This window comes from Neomonachus schauinslandi, chromosome 1 (assembly GCF_002201575.2).
Source record: "Neomonachus schauinslandi chromosome 1, ASM220157v2, whole genome shotgun sequence".
In the NCBI taxonomy this organism is placed as follows: domain Eukaryota; kingdom Metazoa; phylum Chordata; class Mammalia; order Carnivora; family Phocidae; genus Neomonachus; species Neomonachus schauinslandi.
Window position 1 is genome coordinate 25,302,134 of NC_058403.1, and position 24,617 is coordinate 25,326,750.

Here is a 24,617-nt window from a genome sequence, read left to right on the forward strand (position 1 = left end):
GGTTGTGAAGATTACAATAGAAAATGTAAGTGGAAAGTATTGCATAAACTGTAACCTAAAAAAAAAAAAAAGGCTTAAAACGTCAAGCAAAGTAAGCAAAAGAATTTAAGTACCAGAGTTTGAGAACAGGGCGGGACTGAAAAGTAAAGTGGGGAGGGGGCTCCGGGATTATCCCCGTGGGCGTGCATGGAATGGACCATATTATAGGGGAGGGGAGCCCCATCTAAAAAGTAAGGTTCTGGATTTAAAATTATCCCTAAATTACGAAACCTGAAATATGAACTTTCCCCTTATTAAATATTTCAACTGGAACCTAACTCGACGTTCAGTGACACTTGTGCTTCAGTCTACTGATTTCAAACAAAATCCCACCCACGCATCTCTGTCCCCTTCTCTCACCCGTTCGTCACTTTTCTGCCCCCGCCCCCCGCGGCCCCAGCCCGGGGGCAGTAGTTTCCACTACGCTGAAGGGGGAGGTAGTAACGGACTCCTCTATCTACTTGCCTCGAGGAGGGGGGCATATGAGTCGCCACGTTCCAGAGAACCGTAAGAGATCCGGCCAAGAGACGCGGAATCACGAGGAAATCCTAGCCAAGGACGCGGCGTCGGTGCAGGCGGCGAGAGGGGAAGCCCGCAGCCGCCGTGCGGGCGCGCAGCTTTGCCCTCGACCGCGCCTCCCCGCGCATCCCCCCACCAGCCTTCGCGGGATGGCACCGGCGGGAGGGGGCGGGGCCGGGCGCGCGGCTGCCGCCTCTGCCGCCGCCGCCTCAGCTGCGGCCGGAAACAATAGTGGAGGAGCCCGAGCCGCGCGGAACTGCTTCTGCGGCGCGCGGAGCCGACGGTAAAGACCTCGCGCCCGGGTACCCGACGGCCCGCGCCTCGGCCCCGCTGTCCCGCGGTCCCGCCGCCTTCCGCTCCGAGCCCCGCGGCCCTTCGCACTGTCCCGCGCGGGGCGCCCCGACGGACGGAGAGACGGACTCCCGGTCCGCGGCATCCTGCGCGGCGGGCGCGCGCCCCCAACGCCGGATGTGGAGTGGGGGCCTGGCTCCCCGAGGCGCTGAGTCCCGGGCTGACGGGCTGCCTTGGCCCTCGGACGCCTTCTTCCTGGGCTGGAGGAAGTCCGGGGCGAAGGGACCCCAAGGCACCTCCCGGCCCGGCTTGGACACCCCGGCTCCGGCCGTGCCGGACCCGCACGGTGGAGCCTCTGCCCAGCCTTCCGTGCGGGTGCTTTAGACGGTGCCGGGATGTCCTCGGGTGTTCGCGCTTCCACGTGTATTTTCCTGCCGCGGATCTCCGATAGGAAGCCGCGCCACGTCGAGTTAGCGAAACGCATCTCAGGGTTCCCACAATGAAGTTAGCAAAGCAGTGTCCCGAACAGGTCGTTTTTCCTGTATTTAACAGCATTAAGTAGGTTGAAGGACGCCCCCGGCAGCGCTGCTAAGCTCTCTGTGCCTGGGCCGGGGATGGGGCAGAGCAGAACCCCCGCAAACTGCTTTCCTTCAGATCCGCTCCTCAACCCAATGAAATACGGGATCAGAAAAAGGCATTTAGGCATAGTGACACCTATGACAAGGCTTTAAGTTTGACTAGCTTTGTGTCATTACACAGTAAGAGGGATACTGAAGTACAAGTATGGCGATGCTTGTTTGATGAGTCTGTTGCATTAGATAAAGAGCATCCTTCTCCTAGAAGTTCCTAATATTACCATACTGTCAGGTTCTTGAAATTGCATAACTTTCCCTTTCTGTTTCTTAACAGGGGCACTATGAACGAAGAGGAGCAGTTTGTAAACATTGATTTGAACGATGACAACATTTGCAGTGTTTGTAAACTGGGAACAGACAAAGAAACACTCTCCTTCTGCCACGTTTGTTTTGAGCTAAATATTGAGGGTAAGGACACAGTATAGATTGATTTTATGGCATGAACTTTACTTTTGCTGAACTGGTTATAAGGTAAAATAAAATTTCTTGAATGACTGGAAATTGTGCCAAGTATGATGTGTGAAGATCTGTTAAAGATAAGGATTTATGGAAACTGAAGCAGAAGTTCTCACAGCTGTGAACTTAAATGTTTACCTTTTTTTTTTTTAAACTCCCACAGTACTAACCCCATTTTTGCTAATATAAAAAACAAAGTATGAGTATTGGTTAGTAAACATGTTTTCTGGCTTGAGACTATTAAGTTGTCAAGTTTAATAGATCTGTGTGTATGCTTTTGTTCTTTAGTTGATGGGCAAATGTAATTTAATTCTTTTGGCCTTCCATGCTGGTACCTGACTGAGGTGAGCTAGAACTTTTCCCTAGTGCTGTCTTATCTGGAAAAACTTAAATTTTTAGATAACCTCTTTTCAGTAATCACACACACTTTCAATAGTTTTTAAAAATTAAAAAGGTTTTTTACATTTCTTAATAGTATCTCTGAAAGCATATGAAAAAGAGTTCTCCAAATATTAAAAAAAAATGTTATCATGTACTATTTGTTTGGATTGGTATACAGTTAATGTGTGTATAGACATTAATAGTTTGCCCTCAAGAAACATGAGGGATGTGTTTTTTTCTTTAATCTTGATGTTATGGACCCTGACTTTCAAAAAATATAACTCAAACTAAAAAGAATCTTAATATTCTTAAAATAAAAAAGTATAATTATATGATATTCATTTTCCATTTAAGATCATATTGGTTATGATAGTTTTGCCATTTTACTCTGGAAGAATTACAGTTGCTGAACATGATAATCGATGGAAGATCTTGGATTTCTTGGGGGTAAATAGAATACCTATAACTTTGTCTTTAATAAATGTAGTCATTATAACTAATTTAAAAGGGCTCACTTAAAAATATGGTGCTTGTATAGCATCTGAATTACCATGTCCTTAATAATACTACAGTGAAAGATCTAAATTTATGTTCTTTGAAAATAAGAGTTGGCCCTATATGTATTCTTTTACATTGTAGATTTTTTTTTTTTTTAAGATTTTATTTATTTATTTGACAGAGACACAATGAGAGAGGGAACACAGGCAGGGGAAGTGGGAGAGGGAGAAGCAGGCTTCCTGCTGAGCAGGGAGCCCAATGCAGGGGTCGATCCCAGGACCCTGGGATCATGACCTGAGCCGAAGGCAGACACTTAACAACTGAGGCACTCATGCGCCTACACTGTAGATTTTAATTTTGGCTGGATAAAGGCATTAGAAATGATCCAGCTCAAACCTGTATTTTACATTGAAGGAAACTGAGGGCCAAATAAGACCGTTCAAGGTTACTCTAGTGGTGATGGCATCCTGTTGTTAGGGCCAGACTCTGTACTAAGCACCTTACATGAGTTACCCTAGTTAACTCAGAATAGCTCTGGCATGGCTTCTGTTATACATTTTAAAGGTAATGGAACCTAACCTTTGAGACCTAAGAAGTGCACTTCAAAGTCACACAGCAGTAATTGACATGCTAGTGTTTGAAGCCTGGTGATTGTTTCCAGTATATATGATCTTAATACCGTTGAGCTATTGTCAGTAGTTATTTTAGTTGATAGGGCTAATATTAGAAACCCATTTTCCTGAATCCTAATTAGCTATCCTTGCTACTTGGTCAGCCAACTTTTCCTAACCAGTGCTTCCTACTAAATCATCATTAGTGGGGATCGTGCTGTGATGGACTTTTTCCACAGAAACCTAAACTTCCATAAATTGCTTTTCTCGCCTTTTTAAAATAAGCCTTTTAACTTTTTTTGTCATTATATAGAGAATATACAAATACTCCTCAGGTACCACTTTTGTAAATGTTTCATTTCTGAAAATATCTTTTTCTTTAAAAGATTTATTTATTTTAGAGAGAGAGCATGCGTTCTGAGAGCATGGGGGGGGTGGAGGGCAGGAGAAGCAGAGGAAGAGGGAGAGAGAATCTCAGGCTGACTCCTCACTAAGCATGGGCTCTGTTTCAGGACCATGAGATCATGATCCGAGCCAAAATCGTGTTTGACACTTAACCAACTAAGCCACCCAGGTGCCCCGTGATAACATATTTTTTTTAATTTTATTTTATTTTTAAGATTCTATTTATTTGAGAGAGAGCATGAACAGTGGGGGAGGGGCAGTGGGAGAGGCAGACTCCCTGCTGAGCAGGGAGCCCAATGTAGGGCGATACAGGGCTCCATCCCAGGACCATGAGATCATGACCTGAGCCAAAGGCATACACTTAACGGACTGAACCACCCAGGCGCCCCCGCCCCCTAATAATATCTATCTTAATATATAAGTCATATGTTGTTGAAATAATAGTTATGTTTAACTTAAAAGACCGTTCTCAATTTGAATTAGAACTGTTTCATTTTGTACTCTACATACACTTAGGATTTTATATATATATATATATTTTTTTTTTAAAGATTTATTTATTTGAGAGAGCGAGAATGAGAGAGAGAGAGAGAGAGAACATGACAGGGGGAGGGTTAGAGGGAGAAGCAGGCTCCTTGCTGAGCAGGGAGCCCAATGCGGGACTCGATCCAGGGACTCCAGGATCATGACCTGAGCCGAAGGCAGTCGCTTAACCAACTGAGCCACCCAGGCGCCCCAATATTTTAAAATGTGAATTAAACCTTCATGAGGAAAAATTATTTTAGAATTAAACTTTTTTATCTCAATTTATTTGATATGAGTTCTCCCAAATATACAGATTTTTATATTTACTGCACTAGTCTATTATAACCATTTTAACTTAATGTCATAAGATTATTATAGGAGAAAACTCTGAATTCCACAGAATTTTGGTTTTCATATCAGTATACAGGTTTTTAAAAGTCAATGAAAAAAAAAAGGTGATAATAAAGTAATCACATACCTGAAAAATAACAAGGTATATTCTTGTCTATGTCAGTAAATCTGTTAAAGTGTTTTAAGGTTTAGGGCTCCTGAGTGGCTCAGTTGGTTAAGTGACTGCCTTCGGCTCAGGTCATGATCCTGGAGTCCCGGGATCGAGTCCCGCATCGGGCTCCCTGCTCGGTAGGGAGTCTGCTTCTCCCTCCTCCCTCTCATGCTCTCTGTCTCTCATTCTCTCTCTCTCAAATAAATAAATAAAATCTTTAAAAAAAAAAAAAAGTGTTTTAAGGTTTAAAACACTTTAAGTTACAAAGCTGTTAGCACAATGCAAGTCAATGAATGTTAGAATGTAAGAAGAACTGGGCGCCTGGGTGGCTCAGATGGTTAGGCGTCTGCCTTCGGCTCGGGTCATGATCTCAGGGTCCTGGGATCGAGTCCCGCATCGGGTTCCCTGCTCAGTGCAGAGCCTGCTTCTCCCTCTCCCTCTGCCACTCCCTCTGCTTGTGCTCTTCTGTCTATCTCTCTGTCAAATAAATAAATAAAATCTTTAAAAAAAAAAAAAAAAAAAAGAATGTAAGAAGAACTTGTAAAACATGACATTTAACTTCACTAGTTTTGTATAACTTTTTGTAGTATGGTAATGTTGATCTTACCTGGTTAGCTAAATTTGCTCTGAAGCATTCTGTTTTCTCTGCTAAGAGACCAGTTAAAAATTTTCTTAAGGAATAATAACAGTTTACCTAATTTTGACTCCACACATTTGTAGTAAACAAAAATATTTTATATGTCTTTGGGATTGCTCATTAGGTCAAATCAAAACTGGTCTAATCAAATGGCCTCTTGTTTAAAAGCTGTGTGCATGCATATATTTATAAAATGAAAATAAAAGAAGAAAAATAACAAAAGACAGTTAAATCTTGTCAGATTTCATATTCTGAGCATGGCTCTAAATTGCCTTTTCTCTGTGACTTTTTGGTAATTAAAAGGAAATAGTACCTACATTTTGTATACTTCCTTGTATACTTCAAGGACCTAAGAAGTGTACTTCGAGAATTCAACTCTTTTGAAATGCTTGTAAGATTGACTTTTCTTCGTACCTGTAATTCACCATTAGAATAATTTGCTTATGGATTAGAACACAGATGCATAAACTTACTAATACTCGTGGCCTATATCCATGGCCCTAAAACACTATAAACTTTTTTGTGCATGTATGATCAGATACTCTAATATGCATCATAGTTCATTATGCTAAAATCTCTACAGTTAGTGATGAAATTACTACCTTTCCCTAAGCTATTGAGGCTGGGAGGAAGTTAGCCCAGGGCAATCAAGAGCCAGTAACGAAACTCAGTTGTAAAAGGTCAGAGTCAGAAATGAAACTAGAGGGGACAAAGATCCAGGACTCTGATCTGTTACTTTATACTCTTGGTTTCATTTCGTGCCAAAACACTGTGCAAATAATTCTTAGAGCATCCCTACCTTCCTCTAATAATTGACTTCCTTTCTTTTCTGTGAAAATAATTTTTTTTTCTAAGACTGTATCAGTTCCTCTTATGCCAAGCAAGGTTTTAGTCTAACTTGATGGTTGATTAGTAAGCATCACTAATGCTTACTAGTGCATCTCGGTCTTCTTTCTCCCCCTAATTTGTTGAACTTTCTAGGAACTTTTCTAGAAGCCAATCCAAATTCAGATCCTTGGTAATCTTCCTAGCAAGAAAAATCTATAGGTCTTTTCTCTTAGTTAAAGCACTGGTGAACCCAGTGCTTACTTTTAATCTCGTTCTTCCTTGATTCTGTGTCTTTGACCAAAACAGTGTTCACATGGTTAGTAGTCAGGGAGCAGTTTGAATCTCAATATTAAGTCCTGATTCGGTTTGGATGTCAAGACTGGTTATTTACTATTCAGAGTCTGTCGATAGCTCTTCCACTGTCCTGCTTCTGACATATTAGCATCTTCCCACTTAAGTAAAATGACCCACCCCTTGTGATAGGGAAACTGTATATACAGCTAACTGAATCTGGCATTAGCCTCTTTCTGTTGTTTCACATGATTGCAAACATCATACATTTGTATTAACTAAGAGAGCACTTTAAAATACAAAACTTAATGTAACTTTTGAACTTTAACTTAGTTATCTTTGATACACTTAGAAATACAGACACAAGGTTAATTTTTTTTTCTTACCTGCCTTTTTGATGCCTTTAAAGTACCTGTGACACTTTAAATAAACTTGAATACTTTTTAAATGGCAGTAACAGTTAAACCTCATTATATGGACAGAAATAGGGAGGGATGGAAGTGGAAAGTGGGTTTGACTGGTGATAAGTTTAAATTCTAGAATATTTTTAAAAAATAATTGAATCTAGGCTAACAACATCTAGTGAAGACTTGGGACTTAACTGGTAACCCATCTTTGAGGAGCCAGGTTCCACAGTCTTATCCCTGTCATGGTGGCTTCTTTTTAGTTACTCCCAACTTTCCCTCCCTTTTAACTTTGTTAAGTTTTCTAAATCTAAAGTCTAGGATGAATTTAAAACTTAGATTGTACCCAAATTTTGGTTGGGAAGATATATCCATTAAGAATGAGATCTGGCTATATATAAGAGGATAATAATGGTGAAATAAAATAGAATGGGTATTTTATATCTCCCATATAAAAAGAAGTTGAGGGCGCCTGGGTGGCTCAGTTGGTTAAGCGACTGCCTTCGGCTCAGGTCATGATCCTGGAGTCCCTGGATCGAGTCCCGCATCGGGCTCCCTGCTCGGCAGGGAGTCTGCTTCTCCCTCTCCCAATCCCCGTTTGTGTTCCCTCTCTCGCTGTGTCTTTCTCTGTCAAATAAATAAATAAATAATCTTTAAAAAAATAAATAAATAAATAAAAATAAAAAGAAGTTGAATCTGGAGTTGGTATGGTAGCTCCATGATCAGAAGGTCTCAAGCTGCTTCTGTTTTTCTATTCCACCTTCCTTACCACATACTTAACCGTCTTCAAGTTCATCTGTTAGTAATCTCCTGCATCTAAAAAGGAGTTTTTCCTGAATTTCCACCTAATAGTTTCTTACACATTTCATTGCCCTTGAAGAGAAGCTGCTCCAAATAAAATCAGTGTTTTTCAAAGAAAGGGACAAAGGATATTGAGTAGGCAACAAGCAAAATCAGCCACAGAGAGGCCTTTCTAGTAATTAAAGGTTATTCCACGTTGAGGACAAACTATTTGAGCTCCAGCTAATACCAACAAGTAATGCTCTAATGATTCTTCTAATCCTGGAGTTAGAACTAGAAGGGATTTTAGCAGAATGAAGGTTTATATTCTGAGGATGGACATGCAGCCAGATCACATGTGGACTTGTTGCCAGACAGCTGTAAGAATTGTCAAGTTTCTGACCTGTCTCAGTATATAACATGTAATGATTAATGCTATTGCTCTTAAAGAGAAACCCTCCCCCCCCAATATTTTACTCTGTTGGAAACTTGTGTGATGAAGCAAGTTAGAGATTATAATCTTGGAAAAACTCTTCCTACTTTCTCCCTGACTCTGTTCATGATAGACTAACGTGGTAGTTCCGCCTTCCTCATACCTTTACAAGGAAGATTGCTTTTCTACAGCTGGACACATCTGTCACTGCTCCACTTTTGCTCTGCTGATGAAGCATGTGGGCCCTGGACTCAGACCTGGCCTTGCAATTTGACCCTACCACATACTAGTTGGCTTTTCTTAGCAAGATCCCTAAGTTTCTGTGTCATACTGGTTCTCAAATGTAACCAATAAAAGCAGTTTCATATTTCTTAATCTTGAAATTACTGTGCCAGAATCTATTTCAGAAGGCCGAACTCCAGTTGTTGCCATTTGTTCCAAGAGGAGTACTTGGCAGATAAGGAGTGGAGCTCAGATCTGTTTGTTCTTGATGCTCAGGATGGGCTGCAGAGTAACCGAAGTGTAGTGATACTGTGCTCCAGAGGTCCAGAAACTCCCGGTTGGGCAGACATACTGGAGCCAGACTGTCGAGATTCAAATTCCCATTTACTAACTGAGAGAACTTGGGCAAGTTACTTATGGGTATTATTATTCTGTCAATTCAGCTAGAGGTATATGCCCATCTAAGTTTTAAATAGGGAAAGATTAATACTTATTTTCTCCCATTTATGACACAGTGTATAGCTAAAATGCCTGTAGAAATGACTAGGCAGGTGGGAAACCCTCATTTGCCACTGATTTTTAAGCAGAATCAAGCATTTATTATAGCTAACAGAGTTCTCCCATCAGGACTAAGAGGTAAGTGGTAGTAGTTCATTTATATGTGGTGGAATGAAGGCTCTGAGGTCAAGTAAAGTTGCCTTAAAGTCACCTTGATAGTAAACGGCACAGAAGGGATTCAGATCAGGTCTCTCATGTCAGAGTTGTTGTACCACTGTGGGAATTGAACTTTTCTCTGTTTGACCTTTGTCATATTTTAAGTGCTTAAATTATAGACCAGCACTTGTATAATGATGCCATTCACTCAATTGTTTTCCTAATGTTTCTGATTAGTCCTGATAATCTTTATAGGTTTTTGTTTTTCTGGTTTTTTACTGTTAGCATACTCTGTCCTAGCCTTTTTATCCTCACTCTTTGGGCTTTCATGACCTTTTATATAATGAAAACTAGCAAATTAACTCCTGCCTCCTTCCCATCTCCCCACCCCCCAAGCTACACATCAATATATGCAACTAATTTTTAGACATCTTTACTTTTATAACGCATAAGTACTTCAAATTACATGTCTAGATCAAAGCTATTCCTACCCTCTCCATATCTCTTTTCAGAATGAGTGAGTGAATAAATAAGCGAATTCCCCCTCCATCCCTTTAACCAAAAATACCAGGGTTGGAAGTCAGGTGTGGAGAAGGTATAGACTTATATGCCTAGCTAAAATACATGCGAGGTAGCTCCACAGAGAGAACCCACCTGTATCTTAATTCTTAAAAAGTTACTTCTCAAAGCAGCCTTCCCTGCCTTTCACTGCCCCTTCCCCCCCCCCCCCCCCCCCCCGCCCCACTCCTCTCCTAATGTTCCTTTCCCCACAGCACCCTTTTCTTCATGGTACTTGTTAAAATTGTTTACTGCAATTATTTGCTTGTGTATTTGTTGGATGTGCTTCCCTCCCCCCATTTTTAATTCCGTAAGGGCATGGATTCCTTTTAGAGTCTCTTTTATTTGCTAGTATATAATCAGCAGTAGCACAAGGACTGGCAAGGAGTAATGAATAAATATTTGACTGATGAGTGAATCTATCTAAAGGAGACAAGAGTACTGCTTTTCTTTACATTTCCTTTCCTTTAAACTTCCTCACAGTGAAACTTTTCTGCTGTTTTTCTGCCCTTTTACAGAATTTCATGAGATCTTTCTGGAGTCTACTAGAGGTTTTATGAATCTTACTAATAGAACTTTGTATCATATTCAAAAAAATAAAATGTAGCCAATAATACTAACTGATAATTGGTTCCTTTTCAGTCAGGAGGATAAAAAACATAGTACTTTTCTCCAAACACAGAGCAAGAACTTTTAACAGGGCTATGTTTAGAAAGGGTGTTTCTAGATTCATTTTATTCATTGCATTTCTCTTATTCTGGACACCCCAACAGAGTGATTTGTGCTCATAATGATGACCCCAAGGCATTTGATGATCCTGAGTCCTTTTTAAATCAGTGTTAAAAACATATTCCTTAAATCAGTAATTTTTTTTTTTTAAAGATTTTATTTATTTGAGAGAGAGAGAATGAGAGACAGCATGAGAGAGAGGAGGGTCAGAGGGAGAAGCAGACTCCTTGCTGAGCAGGAAGCCCGATGTGGGACTCGATCCCGGGACTCCAGGATCATGACCTGAGCCGAAGGCAGTCGCTTAACCAACTGAGCCACTCAGGCGCCCCTAAATCAGTAATTTAAAGTTAAAAACAAGGAAGCAGAATATACAACCCAGAATATCTTAGTAATAGCATCATGATTTTATAATTATATAATTATTTTTATAAAAAGGATTTGTTAGAATATTTAAAAATGGAATTCTGGTTCAACTTCATAGTTATTTCATCCCATTGTGGACAAAGATGAAAAATGTTTTATGAGATACGGAAATAAGTCTAGATTGAAAATCTTTAATATGTAGGTCAAAATTATTCTCAGTAAAGGGATACAAGTTTTGTGATTAAAATAATTTAAAACTGTTACTGGGAAGTTGATAAAGAGAAATCAGCTACCCAGAAATAAAAGGGTAATTTTTCTGTTCCATGCAAAGTAATATTGGCCTGTGAAGAAATAAGACAAAAGTAGGTTTCTCTGTTCTCTGGAAGAAGTGAAATACCAGTCTCAAGTTGGGAGAAGCTAGTTCAACTGTCAGTAAATACTTAAGGCATTTACATTTTTAGATAAGGGACTTATCTAAATTATAGGTATTGTTTGTCAAGTATTATGCACCTTACATGCATTGTTTTTTTGTTTTTTGTTTTTTTAAGATTGATTTATTTTGACAGAAAGAGAGACCGCGAGAGAGGGAACACAAGCAGGGGGAGTGGGAGAGAGAGAAGCAGGCTTCCCACCGAGCAGGGAGCCAGATGTGGGGCTCAATCCGAGGATTCTGGGATCATGACCTGAGCCGAAGGCAGACCCTTAACAGCTGAGCCACCCAGGCGCCTTGCATTGTTTTATTTCTTAATATAACTGTAAAGTACTGTGTTACCACAATTTGATTAATAAGGAAGGTGAGCAGAGAGTCTAGGTAACTAGTCCAAAACTGCACAGCTTACAAGTCCAGACCCAAGGCCTCTGACTCTAAAAAACCAAGTGCCTAAATCATTTCTGCCTCCAAAGAAAACTACATGAACTATTAAAATTTAGGAGATATTAAGTAACTTTTAGGCAAAGTTAGAGATGAATTATACAAATGTGAATATTGAGGCAAGGAACAAAATCTGGGTCTCGAGAGATGTAATTTTTTAAAAATTATTTCTACGCATATTTAATTAATGCATGTTCAGTGGAATATCTGAAAATGTACATTTCTGAAGACCTAAGAGAGTGGAATGATGCAGTCTCCATATAGAGTGTAATCTCAACAATCTGTCAAGAAAATACAGTTTTTAGAACTCTTAAGTTGGACTGGTAATGATCAGGGAGAAGGGACACACACATGTGACGGTCTTTCCATTCCTGTCCAGAAAGGATAAGCTAGTTGAGAGTAGACTGACATTTGCTATAGAATCATGCAGGTGTCAGCTTGTAATGAGGTAATGGTTCTAACGCTGTTCTCTGTCCTCCCAACCATCCAGGTAATGGAGGCTAACATAGCCTGATCAGTCTTTCTCTCAAGAGGAAATAGGGTTTTGAGTAAGTGGAGGCAATCAGTGCAAACACAAGTGAAAATGTTAGCACCATTCCTGGAATTGCACACCGTGTTCCTTTTGCTCATCGGCCCCAGTAAGTGCCTGGGGTGCTTTGAGAAAGAAAGAGTAGTTTGAGGTGAGTTTTCTAGAAAGTTTGAGTTTAAAAGATAATGAGCATTGAACTTAACTACATCAGTAGAACATTTTAGAAATATTTAGGACATATGTAGAAATATTGCACCTCTGTTGATGTTCTAATAAAACTTAAAATTTTCCAGTGTTTATTACTGAATATAATATGAAGACAACATATCTTTATATTTGTATAGCACTTTGGAAATTGGAAGGTGCTTTTACAGCACCTTAAATTTAATCTCCACATCATATAGGAAATTAACATTAAGCGTGAATTTCAAATATAGTAATATATGAAAAATGTGTAAGTAATTGAAACCAAAGTGGCTAACACTGAAAAATTGTCAAAATGTGGTATTAACTATAGTTCTAGTTAGAGTGGATTTAAATTATGCTAATAAAATTTGGCACACCATCTGTTAGGATTTTGATAAGGGGAATAAACCCATTAAACACAGCCTTGGATTTATAGTTTGTGATAAGGGAACATTGTTTATTTACAAATAATTTTAAACTGGTGTATCTATTTCTGGTAGCTTTTTTTTTTTAAAGATTTTATTTATTTATTTGACAGAGGGAAACACAGTGAGAGAGGGAATACAAGCAGGGGGAGTGGGAGAGGGAGAAGCAGGCTTCCCGCCAAGCAGGGAAGCCCGATGCGGGCCCTGATCCCAGGACCATGACCTGAGCCGAAGGCAGACGCTTAATGACTGAGCCACCCAGGTGCTCCGATTTCTGGTAGCTTTTTGCCCTTACTGTCTCAGTTGTATACCAGAAAGGCAGAATAATGATTTCTGTGTACCCATTAAAATCTAAATCTCGTAATTAAAGCTATGTCATTGGGTCCATAGCAATTTTTTTAAGCCCAGTTATTCAGTAAAAATTAAGCAACTGCCAGAAATTCTAGTAGCTGAGGATAAGACATTGAACAAAACAAACATAAATCCCCACCATTGCAAACTTTACTTGAGAAGAGGTAAAAGACAATAGAATAAATGAATTATGTAGCATGTTAGAAGAGGATATGGGATTATTTGCCTTTATGAAGTATAAATTCAGTCACCAATATATTTTTCCATGTATTATCTTACTTAAAATTCACACTTATTGTTCATTTCCTAGGTAATAACGTGGAGATTAAATTTAATAGACAGTAAAAGCACCTTCCAATGTCTACAGTGTTCTACAAATATAGTTAAATGACATTATTAATATCTAAAACTTAGGATAACTGGTGGAATAATATCTACAATGAATTTAAGGAACAAAAATTGCTAGTCTGATTTGAAAACAGCCCATATGTTGAGGAATTTTAGTGGCATTGGGGAGTATTTCAAAATTAACGTAAAGTACGTAACGATCTTTAAGTATTGGGCACAGTGTAAAAAATTTTAAAGTTTTTGTGTTCTTTCTACTTCCTCATTAACTCTGTTAATATTTGCCCTGAGAACATTTCTGTTTATTTTTAAAGTATCCTTTATAATCTTGACTTTGTTACTTTGGCTCCTCAGATTATTTTCAGGATATCATCAATTTTCAACTCAATGTCAAGCAACATTTTGGCTATATTTCTACTACAAAGTAGAATAAATACAATATAAATAAAATATAATTCCTACATACTGTATCAGAAAGTTCTCCAGAAAACTCAGTTTTAGGTTACCAGTGTATTTATTAACTGTGTCTGATAAATACCAGCCATAAGTGTCTTGAGAAAGAAATTAAGATCTTAATTAATCCAGTTAAGACTGGATATAGAAAAATTTCATGCTTTTTACAGGCTGTCTTTTCTACCACCCACTCTTCTAAATTCATTTATTTACCCTCTCCTCCATTTGTTTTAACTCATGCTTACTCATCATCTTACCTGCCTACAGTTATCATCTCTGTATCCTGCCAGATTGACCAAAAGGTGATTAGAATGGCAGAAATGCTCATGTCTCCCATATTTAAAAGGAAAAATCAAGCAAAAACACTCTTTCCTTTAAACCATAGTTCTTGAAACAGTAGTGTTCATTCATGGTCTCCTCTGTCTGTCCTCCCATCTTACTCTTCAGCGCCCCTATAACTGGTCACCATTTTCAAAATCTGACATTTAACATTTCCCACCTCCTTGAAATGCTTGACTCCCTGGGTTCCATGATAAAATACATGTCTTCTTTATTTCTATCCAGGTTTCTGTCTTTCCAGGTTCATTGCCTGTTACAGGTCCCTGAAATACTAGTGTTTTCATTGAATTCTGTCCTTGCCTTCTCATATTGCACTCCTCTGTTTCTTTCACCGCAGTGTCTTCAACCATACCTCTGTACTTTACCACAGACACAGTGCCAGGCCAAACCAAATCTTTCTTCTAAGTGCCAGACCTGTATATTCACCTGCTTGCTAGACCCCTCCAGTTAGATATTCTATACATGTCTTGAATTCAAGTTTCTTGAACTAAATATCTCTACTTCCATATACACATGCAATTTATATTTCATTCTTTTGTTCACATGAAACTCTGGGCTTCTTATGCAGAGATTTTGGTTCAGTAGGTCTAGAGTTGAGTCTAGAAATTTGCACGTGAACAAGAATCCCAGCTAATTCTTCAGCAGATTGTTCTCAGGAGCAAACTTTGAAAAAGCACCATTAGTGAATGAATGGCTCCAGGTTCTTCAGGACTTTCCACGTAGAGTTGTGTAGGTGCAGGGATGTGTAGAGCGGAAATCTTACCTAGGCTCTGCTGTTCAAGCTGTATGCCCTGGCAGGGATAATTTTCTGATATACAAAGGCGAATTGGCCTATGAGTTCGCAGCTGATCCAATCTGCTACCCGACTCCTTCCACCCACCCTCTCTTTGCAGTCTGTCCCTGAGTCCTATTGATTCTCTCCCACTTGTTCCCTACTTTTCATTCCCGCTGCTGTACTTCTGTCCAGGCCCTTTTTCCTCACCAGTATTTCCTCAAGACCACTTAATTCATTTCATAGATTCAATCCCTTTATCCCCCTCACTGCCCTACACCCCCAGTTCTCCCTCAGTATCAAGAAAGGTCTTTAAAGTACAGATCTCTTCCTGTCATTCACTGTCATAGAACTAACGTCCACTGACTCCTTGCCATTTTCTTCAGGTTAAGTTATTAGCTCCCTAGCATGACATTTAAAATGTGTTCATCTGCCACTTTAATCTTCCATTAGTCTTCCAAAGGGGTGCCCCCTCCATCTCTGTCCTTCTCACTCCGGTTCCCTCCCTTTCTTTCTCTTCTCCATGTCTTGGTTTGTCTAAGTTTCCTCTGCTCTAAACACCATTTACTTCTCCGTTCTCCTGGTATGCAACAGCTCAGCTTTTGGGAGTACATTTAAATAGAGGTAATGATAAATAACATCGTTGCCTGTGTTCATGGGGCAGCTGTGAGGATCACACAGATAATGAATATAGAAGCCCTGTGGTAAATATAGTATATGATGTGAATGTTAGTATTTAAATTCAAATATAGAAAGATTTTGTTTGCATTTCATCTCAAAAGATGAAATACTGAAAAGATTCCTGTGATTGGTTTGTATATTGAACAGCTTCTCCATTTAATGTTTTATGTACATTGAGGAGGCTTGAATTTATTCCAAGTTTACCTTCGGGGAGCCAGAGGGAGAGAGAAAATCTTAAGTAGGCTTCATGCCCAGCACGGAGCCCATTGGTGCGGCTCAATCTCACGACCCTGAGATACCTGAGCCAAAATCAAGAGTCGGATGCTTAACCTACTGTGCCACCGAGGTGCCCCTGAGTTTACCTTTCTGTGATTTGATTTCAGTAGGTTTTTCTGCTCTAGCTTTCATCATTTCCCTCATGTAGCAGCTGCTCAGAAAATCCTTTCACCACAGTTTGTTTTTTATCAACAATATAAAACTGTGTTCACTTGTGTCTTTTTCCCTTACTTCCTTTGGGTCTTTGGGTCTTCACCGAGGATTGCCAGATAAAACTATAATGTGGTTATGATTTTCTTTGGGGCAGGAGAACTGCTTTCATTTGAAGGTAAATATTTTTCCTTGCTCCATACATTGTTAGTCTAAGAAAATTCTCACAGTCTTGGTAAAACTTGAGAATTTTAGGCATGTGTGCCTTTTACCATTTCAGTATCTCAGTCTTTATTGTTTGTTTCACTTAGTCCATTGGAACATACAGTACAATACTTAAAGCATAATTTGTCTTGGACCAAGGAATGCTGTGTTCTTTCCCAAACCAAAATGTATTTCTTCACAGGCATTTTTTAAATGTTTTTCATTGAAAAAGCAAATTATGCCTGTTACAGAAAAATCAAAATACAGAAAGCAGTAAGATTCAGGGGCGCCTGGGTGGCTCAGTCGTTAAGCATCTGCCTTTGGCTCAGGTCATGATCCCAGAATCCTGGGATCGAGCCCCGCATCCGGCTCCCTGCTCTGCAGGAAGCCTGCTTCTCCCTCTCCCACTCCCCCTGCTTGTGTTCCCTCTCTCACTGTGTCTCTCTCTGTCAAATAAATAAAATCCTTAAAATATATATATATATATATTAAGATTCATAGTCCCACCTACCTATCTACCATCAATTTCTTGATACTTTTGGTATGTTGTAAATTATTTTCTGCAGTAGATTATGTATGTGTATGTGCACGCACACATGTATAGTAAATTGTATTTAAAAAATGAAATCAAACTATGTACCAACTAATAATCAGCCTTTTCATTTACTATATTATATTAGGAACATCTTTTTCATGTTAGGTAAAATTCTACCACTTTTTCTTTAAGGTTGCATCCCATTGTACCCTAATTTATTTAGCCACTATCCCATTGATGAATGTTTAGCTTCCTTGCAATATACCAGTACTAAAACATCTTTATACGTACATCTTTTATGCATGTCTGATTAAATCCCCATTCCGTTGTAGCTTAAATTCCCAGGGGTAGACTTTTAGATCAGAGGCACATCCCAATTTGCAGTCCTATCATTTGTTTTAATGGCTTCCATTACTGCTGAATTAATACCATGTAATCTTCCAATTAAAAAAAAAAAAAAAAAAAACTTTGTTTCATGATGGGAAAATTTTATTGTACGTCAGTTCTCCAACCCCTTTGTTTAGTTCTTTCTACTCTAGAATTACTATAATGCAATTTTAACACATAGTCACAATATTTTTTTATTTTAGCATTTTGCAGTATGGTTCATCAATTATTGCTTTTTTTTAGCTTTAGTTTCTTATCAAATGGTTAGTGAATTGTAATGATTGTTTCCCATCAGCCTGAACTTTTACCATTTACTACCTATAGCAGTAAGTGAATTATACATGCTTTCAAATTCACTAGCTAATATATCTCTACTAGATGCTGCCATTTAGCATTTATTTAAGGAATAGTCAACTAGAATTTCAGGAACTGTGATTCAAATACATGCAGAAGTTTGAAATGCAAAACTGAGGTTTTAAAATAGCTGGGGGGCAGCTTTTCATTTTTTCTTATTTGTAAGAAAATAAATCATTCAGAACCTTAACCAGGCAGACAAGGTTTCATGAGATAAATAAAGGGCAAAGAATTCATACACCTATCACATTTCTGACTTTTGAACCTGTAATTTTACTTTGTCATAATGATTTGTCCCCATTCATCTGGTGTTAGACTCCAAAGGTGGTTTTTTTCAGTCTTTCTTTTGTTTAAGTAACATGTATCTTTTTAACTTTATTTTTAGGAAAGTTGGGGGTTTTGGGTTTTTTTCTGCAAATTAGTGTCTCTTTGTGTCACATATAAGTAGATATTTAAAACTGGTAACTCAAATCATACTACAGTAAATTTGTGTAGCTTTTTAGGAGTCTTTTATGACAGCTTCGTGCACAAAAACAATTTTAGAATAAACATCAGTACACTCAGTTAAAGCTCTTTTGGAGAAAATGGAACAAGTAGAGGTTTACTTGGGTCAGTTGGATTATTGACTTAAAACTTTTTATAGTGCAACTTTGTGCCACTTAATTATAGTCTAAATTTGACATAATTTTAATGTATTAGAAAAACATTTAGCTTTTTGTATTGTATGCTGCTGTGAGCTTAGTATCCCATATGAAATCATCAGTAAGAACATGGGTAGCTTCCATCCATGTTCTCATTCTAAGTACCCTTTTGCTTAATTACCTCTGGACAAACTGCCCCTGTCCAATTTGGTAGCCTGACCACAGTGTGGTCATTAAACTTAATTAAAATTAGATAAGGTTAAAACTTTAGTTCCTTGGTCATATCAGCTACATTCAAATGCTTAATAGCTACAGGTGGCTAGTGGCTACCGTGTTGGATAGCACAGATAAAGAACCTGTCCATCATCACAGAAAGTTCTATTGGACATTGCTAGTTAAAAAACAGGTAGCTAAATTAGGGAATAGAATTGAGTGTGGACTGTTATTTTTTGTACGGTTAGTAATAAATAGTTGTTATGTAGGTGTGTTTCCCCAGTGTTCCAACTGTTAAAATGAAAAAGTAAAATTCACTGAGCGGTTCTCTTTTTAACAAGTCATTTGCAGTTTATATATCTCCTTTCAATACCAGACCTCAGTTCCTTGGTTATTGGAGATTGCAGTTTATCTTTTAACATTATCTCTCTGAACTCTTGCTCACTAAAATTTTCCCTTATAATTCATTTACTGGATTAAGCTGTTTAACTGCTTAATCCTTCTCTTAGCACACATAAAAACTTTAGAATGGAATAAACATCTCTAAGCTGCATTCTGCTGTCTAAAGACCACCTGTTGGCATATCTTTCTTTAGGGCAGTGATTCTCAAAATGTGGAAAAGCAAGTTGCTGAACCCATCTGTATATTGGCTTATTGTGGTTGCCAGCAGTTCCATCTGCTAAATGCAGAGATAAGCAATTACCCATTACTTTTAAACAGTATGTTTGGTACTTGAATAGGACACACTCTTAAGTGACTCCTCAGTTAGCTAAAGGCATGGGGTGGGAGGGAATAGGACACTGTTATAACCACAGTACTCACTAAGGCACATAGGACAACCAAGAAAAATAGAAGCCTAGCCTGTTGTGGGTGGGAGAGGAGGCAGGTGCTCCAGCTATCTATCCTTGGCCTTTGGTCTGATTTCCTACCTCTAGTCCCATGACACAATAGACGATCTGAGCTTCCTCCACTGTTGAGTGGCTGTGATGGGCAGTAGATACAGTAGTAATAACTCTTCTTGAATCCTAGCTTGGCTGCTCCTGCTAGCTCATCAGATGGAGAATAGCCTGGTCGAGTTTGGTGTCAAAGCATCACAGGGGAAAAAAAAAGAAAAGCATCATCGGAACAAGCAGTTTTATACCAAAGCAGTTCAGACCTTGTATCACTGCACAGTCTTGATGGGCGACAGGTGTCGCTAACCAACATGGCTGCACAGCTTGCTAGGTCACAGGTGCCCTACACACTCATGAAGGAAATGATAAGAATGGTTTTAAATTAAAGAGCACTTGTCCTCTTTTCAGACGTAGCTGCTTCTCATGACTAGCTGGTTGCTGCCAGATCTTCTGATTTGGTTTTTAAGAGAAACCAAATTATAAGTGGATAATTTTTTTTTTTCTTTTCAAACACTTACAGGCTAAACAAAACTTGTCTGCAGTATGGTTGTGGGTGTGCTACCTCTGCTGATAGAGCTTTTCCTCTCTTCCTTTGGTCAGAAATGCCTCACAAAGAAGTAACCTCTTAATCCCTTTAGTCTTTCTTAGGACAACGAAAAGTTTAGCTCCCCTCCCGTTTTTACCATGAACACATAAGCTCAGGATTACTTCTTCAGATGCACAGCACATAAACGTGCAGGTACTTGTCCTCCCTCTCTTAGCAACCAAGAGAAGATAATCAGATAAAGAAAAACACCTGAACTCGGAAAATTCTTTAAACTGGGCAAAATGTGAGCCTCCATATAAAAGATTTTGAAGCAGTACTGCATGAATCGTTGCACAAATGTTGGTCATATTTGAAGGCAATATGTTTAAAATTTCTTCACAGCATGTTAACAGCCTGGAACTTAAATTCATAACTACATTTTCTTGCCTTATTTAAATATTAAGAAAGAACACACAAACCCACAGTTTGGAAAACCAGTACTGCCAGTTCTCTGTTTTATGTTTGAAGTAACTGTTTTATGTTTGAAGTAACTCGTGGACGCTCTCTTAGGGCTGTCCAGTCTGCTACTGCTGTGTATTACAGCTTTACATCCAACTACAGGCTGTATTAGACATGCCCTGCCTGGGGAGCATCAAATTATGGGAAGCCACTCCTTTGATTGGGAAATGAAATAATCAAATTCAAAATGAAGTCTAATTGACAGAGAGTAAGCACGCATAAGGCAGCCAGATGATAGGATTCAAGAATGTGTGAAGCATAAAGCCATGTAGCATCGTGTAGTCAGCTGAGAAGTGTGCTACTTGACGGGACCAGCTGGTGGACCATTAAGAAAAGATTGCTTAGCTTACATCATTCCCACCAAATCACAGATAAGGTCTTCAAGAGGCTGGGGGGTAAAATCCAAGGATGATGGGACATGTAATAGGAGTTGTTAAGCCTTGGGTTTTGTGCCCATTTTGTAGTGCCATTTAGAGTATCATTAGGAAAAAAAAAATATGTTACTACAAAAGGCAGATTAAATATAAGCATGGAAGTAATCCTTACTTTAAAAGGGCCACTGTGGTAGGTAGACAAAAAAAAAATCTATATTTGAGTGGTTTTTGCTCTTCTGTGGGTTTAACCAAGTTTTCTTAAAAGTAAATTGATCTTAAAGAGGGACTTAAAGAATAGAAATGGGGATAGCATGCCAGATGGGTTAGTGGGAAGTTTTTCAAAGTATGTGAGAATGGTATAACAGAATCAGAGATGAAAGTGGGAAAAGATAAAAAAGAAAGAAAACTATTGAATAGGAACAGCTTAACTTTTTAAAATACCACTGTTCATATAGAAATATACTGCCTATATAAATTTCTAAATGGCCTCTATCCAGAAGAAACTAGTACTTTAATAAAAGCAATTATGGTTGCCAATTAAAGTCTTAGTTCTCTAATAATAATGACCTCATCACAAAAAAAATTTACAAGGACATTTTTGAAGTATGTTTTAAAGAAGTTTTCATAATAGTTAGGATGTCAATTACATTGGCCTTCACCTTCTTTATTAGTAAGGAAGTTGTAATGCGATTTTTGTTGACCTGGTTTGGAAACTCCTTATAACTCAGCTCCTCAAAAATATCAACTCATTTAATTACATTTAGATTCATTCCCTTTCAAAAGCTGCTGAGGAAACAAATTAGTGCTCAGAGCTGTTTATACTTGTAAGTGCAATTAAAATTGAAGTCAGTAGGGAAACTCACTGGAATCTCTGATAATAGCAATGGTTGTTTCTCTTATAATAATTCAAACTGATGAAGTGGAAGAAAACAAAATCACTTCAAGAGTTTATAAAATGGCACGTATATTGCGGATACAAATTAACAACTCAACATTCTTTGCCAGACTAAAAAGTAATTTGTTCAGATATGTGAACTAGTCAGTGTATTATCCTTTTTGAATTTTTTGTTTCCTCTGCTACTGCGTGGGATATTTTAAACCACGTTTATAAAACAAACATTTTCAAATTGAACCTTAAAACTCAGTGAAGTTTCAAATTGTTAGCTTAAAGAAATTAAAGGTATTAATGAGCTACAGTTTGTGTAAAACAGCCTTCTTACATATTCACTGCATGTAAATTCTATTAAAATTATACAACTGAGGAGAAGTTCATGATTTTGCCTGGCAGATTGAATGATGCCACAGATTGCCATCTCTATATCCATGCCACTCATGAGTTCTTCAGACTAATGGCCCATTAAACTAAATGCAGGAGTAACTTCACTGGAAGATGGCTTTCTTTCATTAACCTCTGAGTACCCTGGCAAAACTGCACAGCCTGGCTCCCTTGCCTAGGATGGGCAAAAGTTCATTGTAGTAGACCTTGAATGATAATTGGTAATAAGTTTTGTTAGGGTTTTTTTTTTTTAATATAATTTAAGTTTTTCCTTTATTCGTTTAACAAGTTTTTCTTGAGTACTCACCATGTGCCAGGCATGATGCCGAGGATGCATGTAAAACAGATAACGGTCCCCTTCTCACAGAACTTACGGTCGGAGATAAAGACCAGTGAAGAGGCACTTGTGAAGTCTGGTCTGATCAACTAACCCCGGTATATTGGTTAAAAGAAGCTTCTCAGAGTAAGAACTAGATAGGAGATGGGAGTGACCCGACAGTGTTGGGGGGGGGGGGGCGGTGATCCAAGGGTGAAGCAGGATTTGGGATACTGTACTGCTAGATTTTATGGCAGAAAAAAATTTTTAAAATGGACAGCAAAACATTTGGGATGGGTAAGGTGAGGAGCTGTCAAGGAGGACCCCTAGGTTTCTTCCTTGAGCACCTGGTGGTGCCAGACTCAGGAGGAGAAGCGGGTTTGGGGTTTGGGTACTGAGAGTGGAAGAAGAGGGATTTCGCTGAGGCAGGGTTTGTTTGAAGAGCCACTTTTTTTCATGTCTTTTATAGGTGACTTTTTCTCCTGAGTGTCTCAAAGAATCTGACATTTATGTTACATTTATGTATTTGCACAGCAAATTGAATATTGTAGTTCTCTGATGTGCTGCTTATCTCAAAAGATTATCTATATGCATGTAATCATGTTCTTATCTGGGTTCGTAGCATTCATTGGGGGATTTAAGTAAAAAATTAAAAGAAAAATTATTTTTGAAGAAAGAAAAGTTATATTTCACAAATTACTATGAAGGAACATTGGATAAGAAAAATCTTTAACTTTAAAAAGCCCACATTATTCTTCAAATAGACATCTATTGACCTGCTGTTGGAGCTCTGGGTATATCACAAAATTCATCGTTTTGTATAATTTTTTATTTTTTATCAATACAGTTTTTGAAGTTTCTAAATAAATACCAAAAGCCCACAAAATTAACAGCAAAAAAGTAATTTCTCTAGCATAATTTAGAACCCTTTTTTATATTCCAAAGAACTTCCTTTCATATAGACAGGAGAAACTTTAAAATTTACTATGTTTATTAGATTCAACTAAATCATTGCTCCATGGATTAGAGCTGTGGCAGTGGGCTAACGAGACCGTTGACTGTTTCAGGGATTGGCTGTGGCCATATGTTGGCAATGAGACTGAAGGGAGGCTGCGGAGTAAGGCAGCTCTTTAACAGATCTTCCAGTTAGTAAAATAAGCAAATTCAAGTTCTCTCTGCCTACCTGTTTATCCAGAGCAGTAGTATTAGAATCAGACAGCAGATTGGAGCTATTTCTTTGGTCTGTAATTTGTACTAGCTACTTTTTATCTTACCTCTGGTCTAAAACATATATAATAAAACTTCAGTGTTTTTATTCTAATAAGCAAGATTTGTAAACTTCCTTTTGTGTTAATTTACGCACACTATGTCATCAAGTAGAGCTTTGAGAGTTTGCACTTCAGGTACCTTAATTTTGCTCAGAATTTGACCTACAATAACTGGTAAAAAACATACACACACACACACAAAACTGCAGTACAAATAGCAAAGGCATAAATAGAATGTGTATGAAAGTCAGTTTAAGTTCAGTTTTAGTGCTCAGTGGAAGACATAAGGCTGAGATATTTTGAGTTTACCTCAGGAGAGCAGCTGTTCCCATATGCTTATTACATTATCACTGCTCAGGAGGTGTACTCACGTAACTTACTTAGGAAGGAACCGATAGCCCATTTAGCACTGGTTTTGGCAAACTCAGCAGGTCCCACCGTTGGCTGATGTTACATCGTTTTAGAACAAATTAATACAAGCACTTTTATACCTGATTTAATGCCATTAAAGTGCAAATACTTCATTATCTTACTATTAGGCCCAGATTTGGAGTTTGGTTAATAAAATTGTTACAGCTTCAGTTTTTAAAACAAAGGATGAATGCAGAATATAATTTTTTCTGAGGAGTCAGCTAATTTTTTTTTAACCTAGCACCTGAGTGGCTCTCCACTTACCCTGTTTTCAAAGCTAAGCAGATTTACACTGGTTAATTCTGGCAGGCATTAATTTTCAGCTCCCCATCCCTTATTGACCTTCAGTATAAAAGCACTGCTGTTTGACTTTAATAATACAGCTTGAATTTATGAAAATGTATGAATGTATTCTGTATTAAGAAATGTATTGTGTTTTTGAAAATGTTCTATAATCTGTATTAAAAAAAAACAATTGAAATGACATACTTCAGCTCGCTTAAAACTTGGGAGGTAGAGGGGTGCCTGGGTGACTCAGTCATTTGGGCATCCGACTCTTGA

The 24,617-nt window shown here is 38.5% G+C and overlaps 1 protein-coding gene across 2 annotated transcripts in view; it reads left to right on the forward strand.

Annotated features, from left to right (window-relative positions):
• The first annotated feature begins 794 nt into the window (after nucleotides 1–794).
• Nucleotides 795–24,617, forward strand: part of C1H21orf91 (chromosome 1 C21orf91 homolog) — a 28,324-nt gene continuing 4,501 nt past the window's right edge. For both annotated transcript variants that reach the window (XM_021679279.1, XM_044913801.1), the window contains exons 1-2: nucleotides 795–841; nucleotides 1,759–1,892. In XM_021679279.1, coding sequence (XP_021534954.1) covers nucleotides 1,766–1,892 — 127 coding nt within the window. In that variant the 5' untranslated portion in view covers nucleotides 795–841; nucleotides 1,759–1,765. The remainder of the gene's footprint in view (nucleotides 842–1,758; nucleotides 1,893–24,617) is intronic.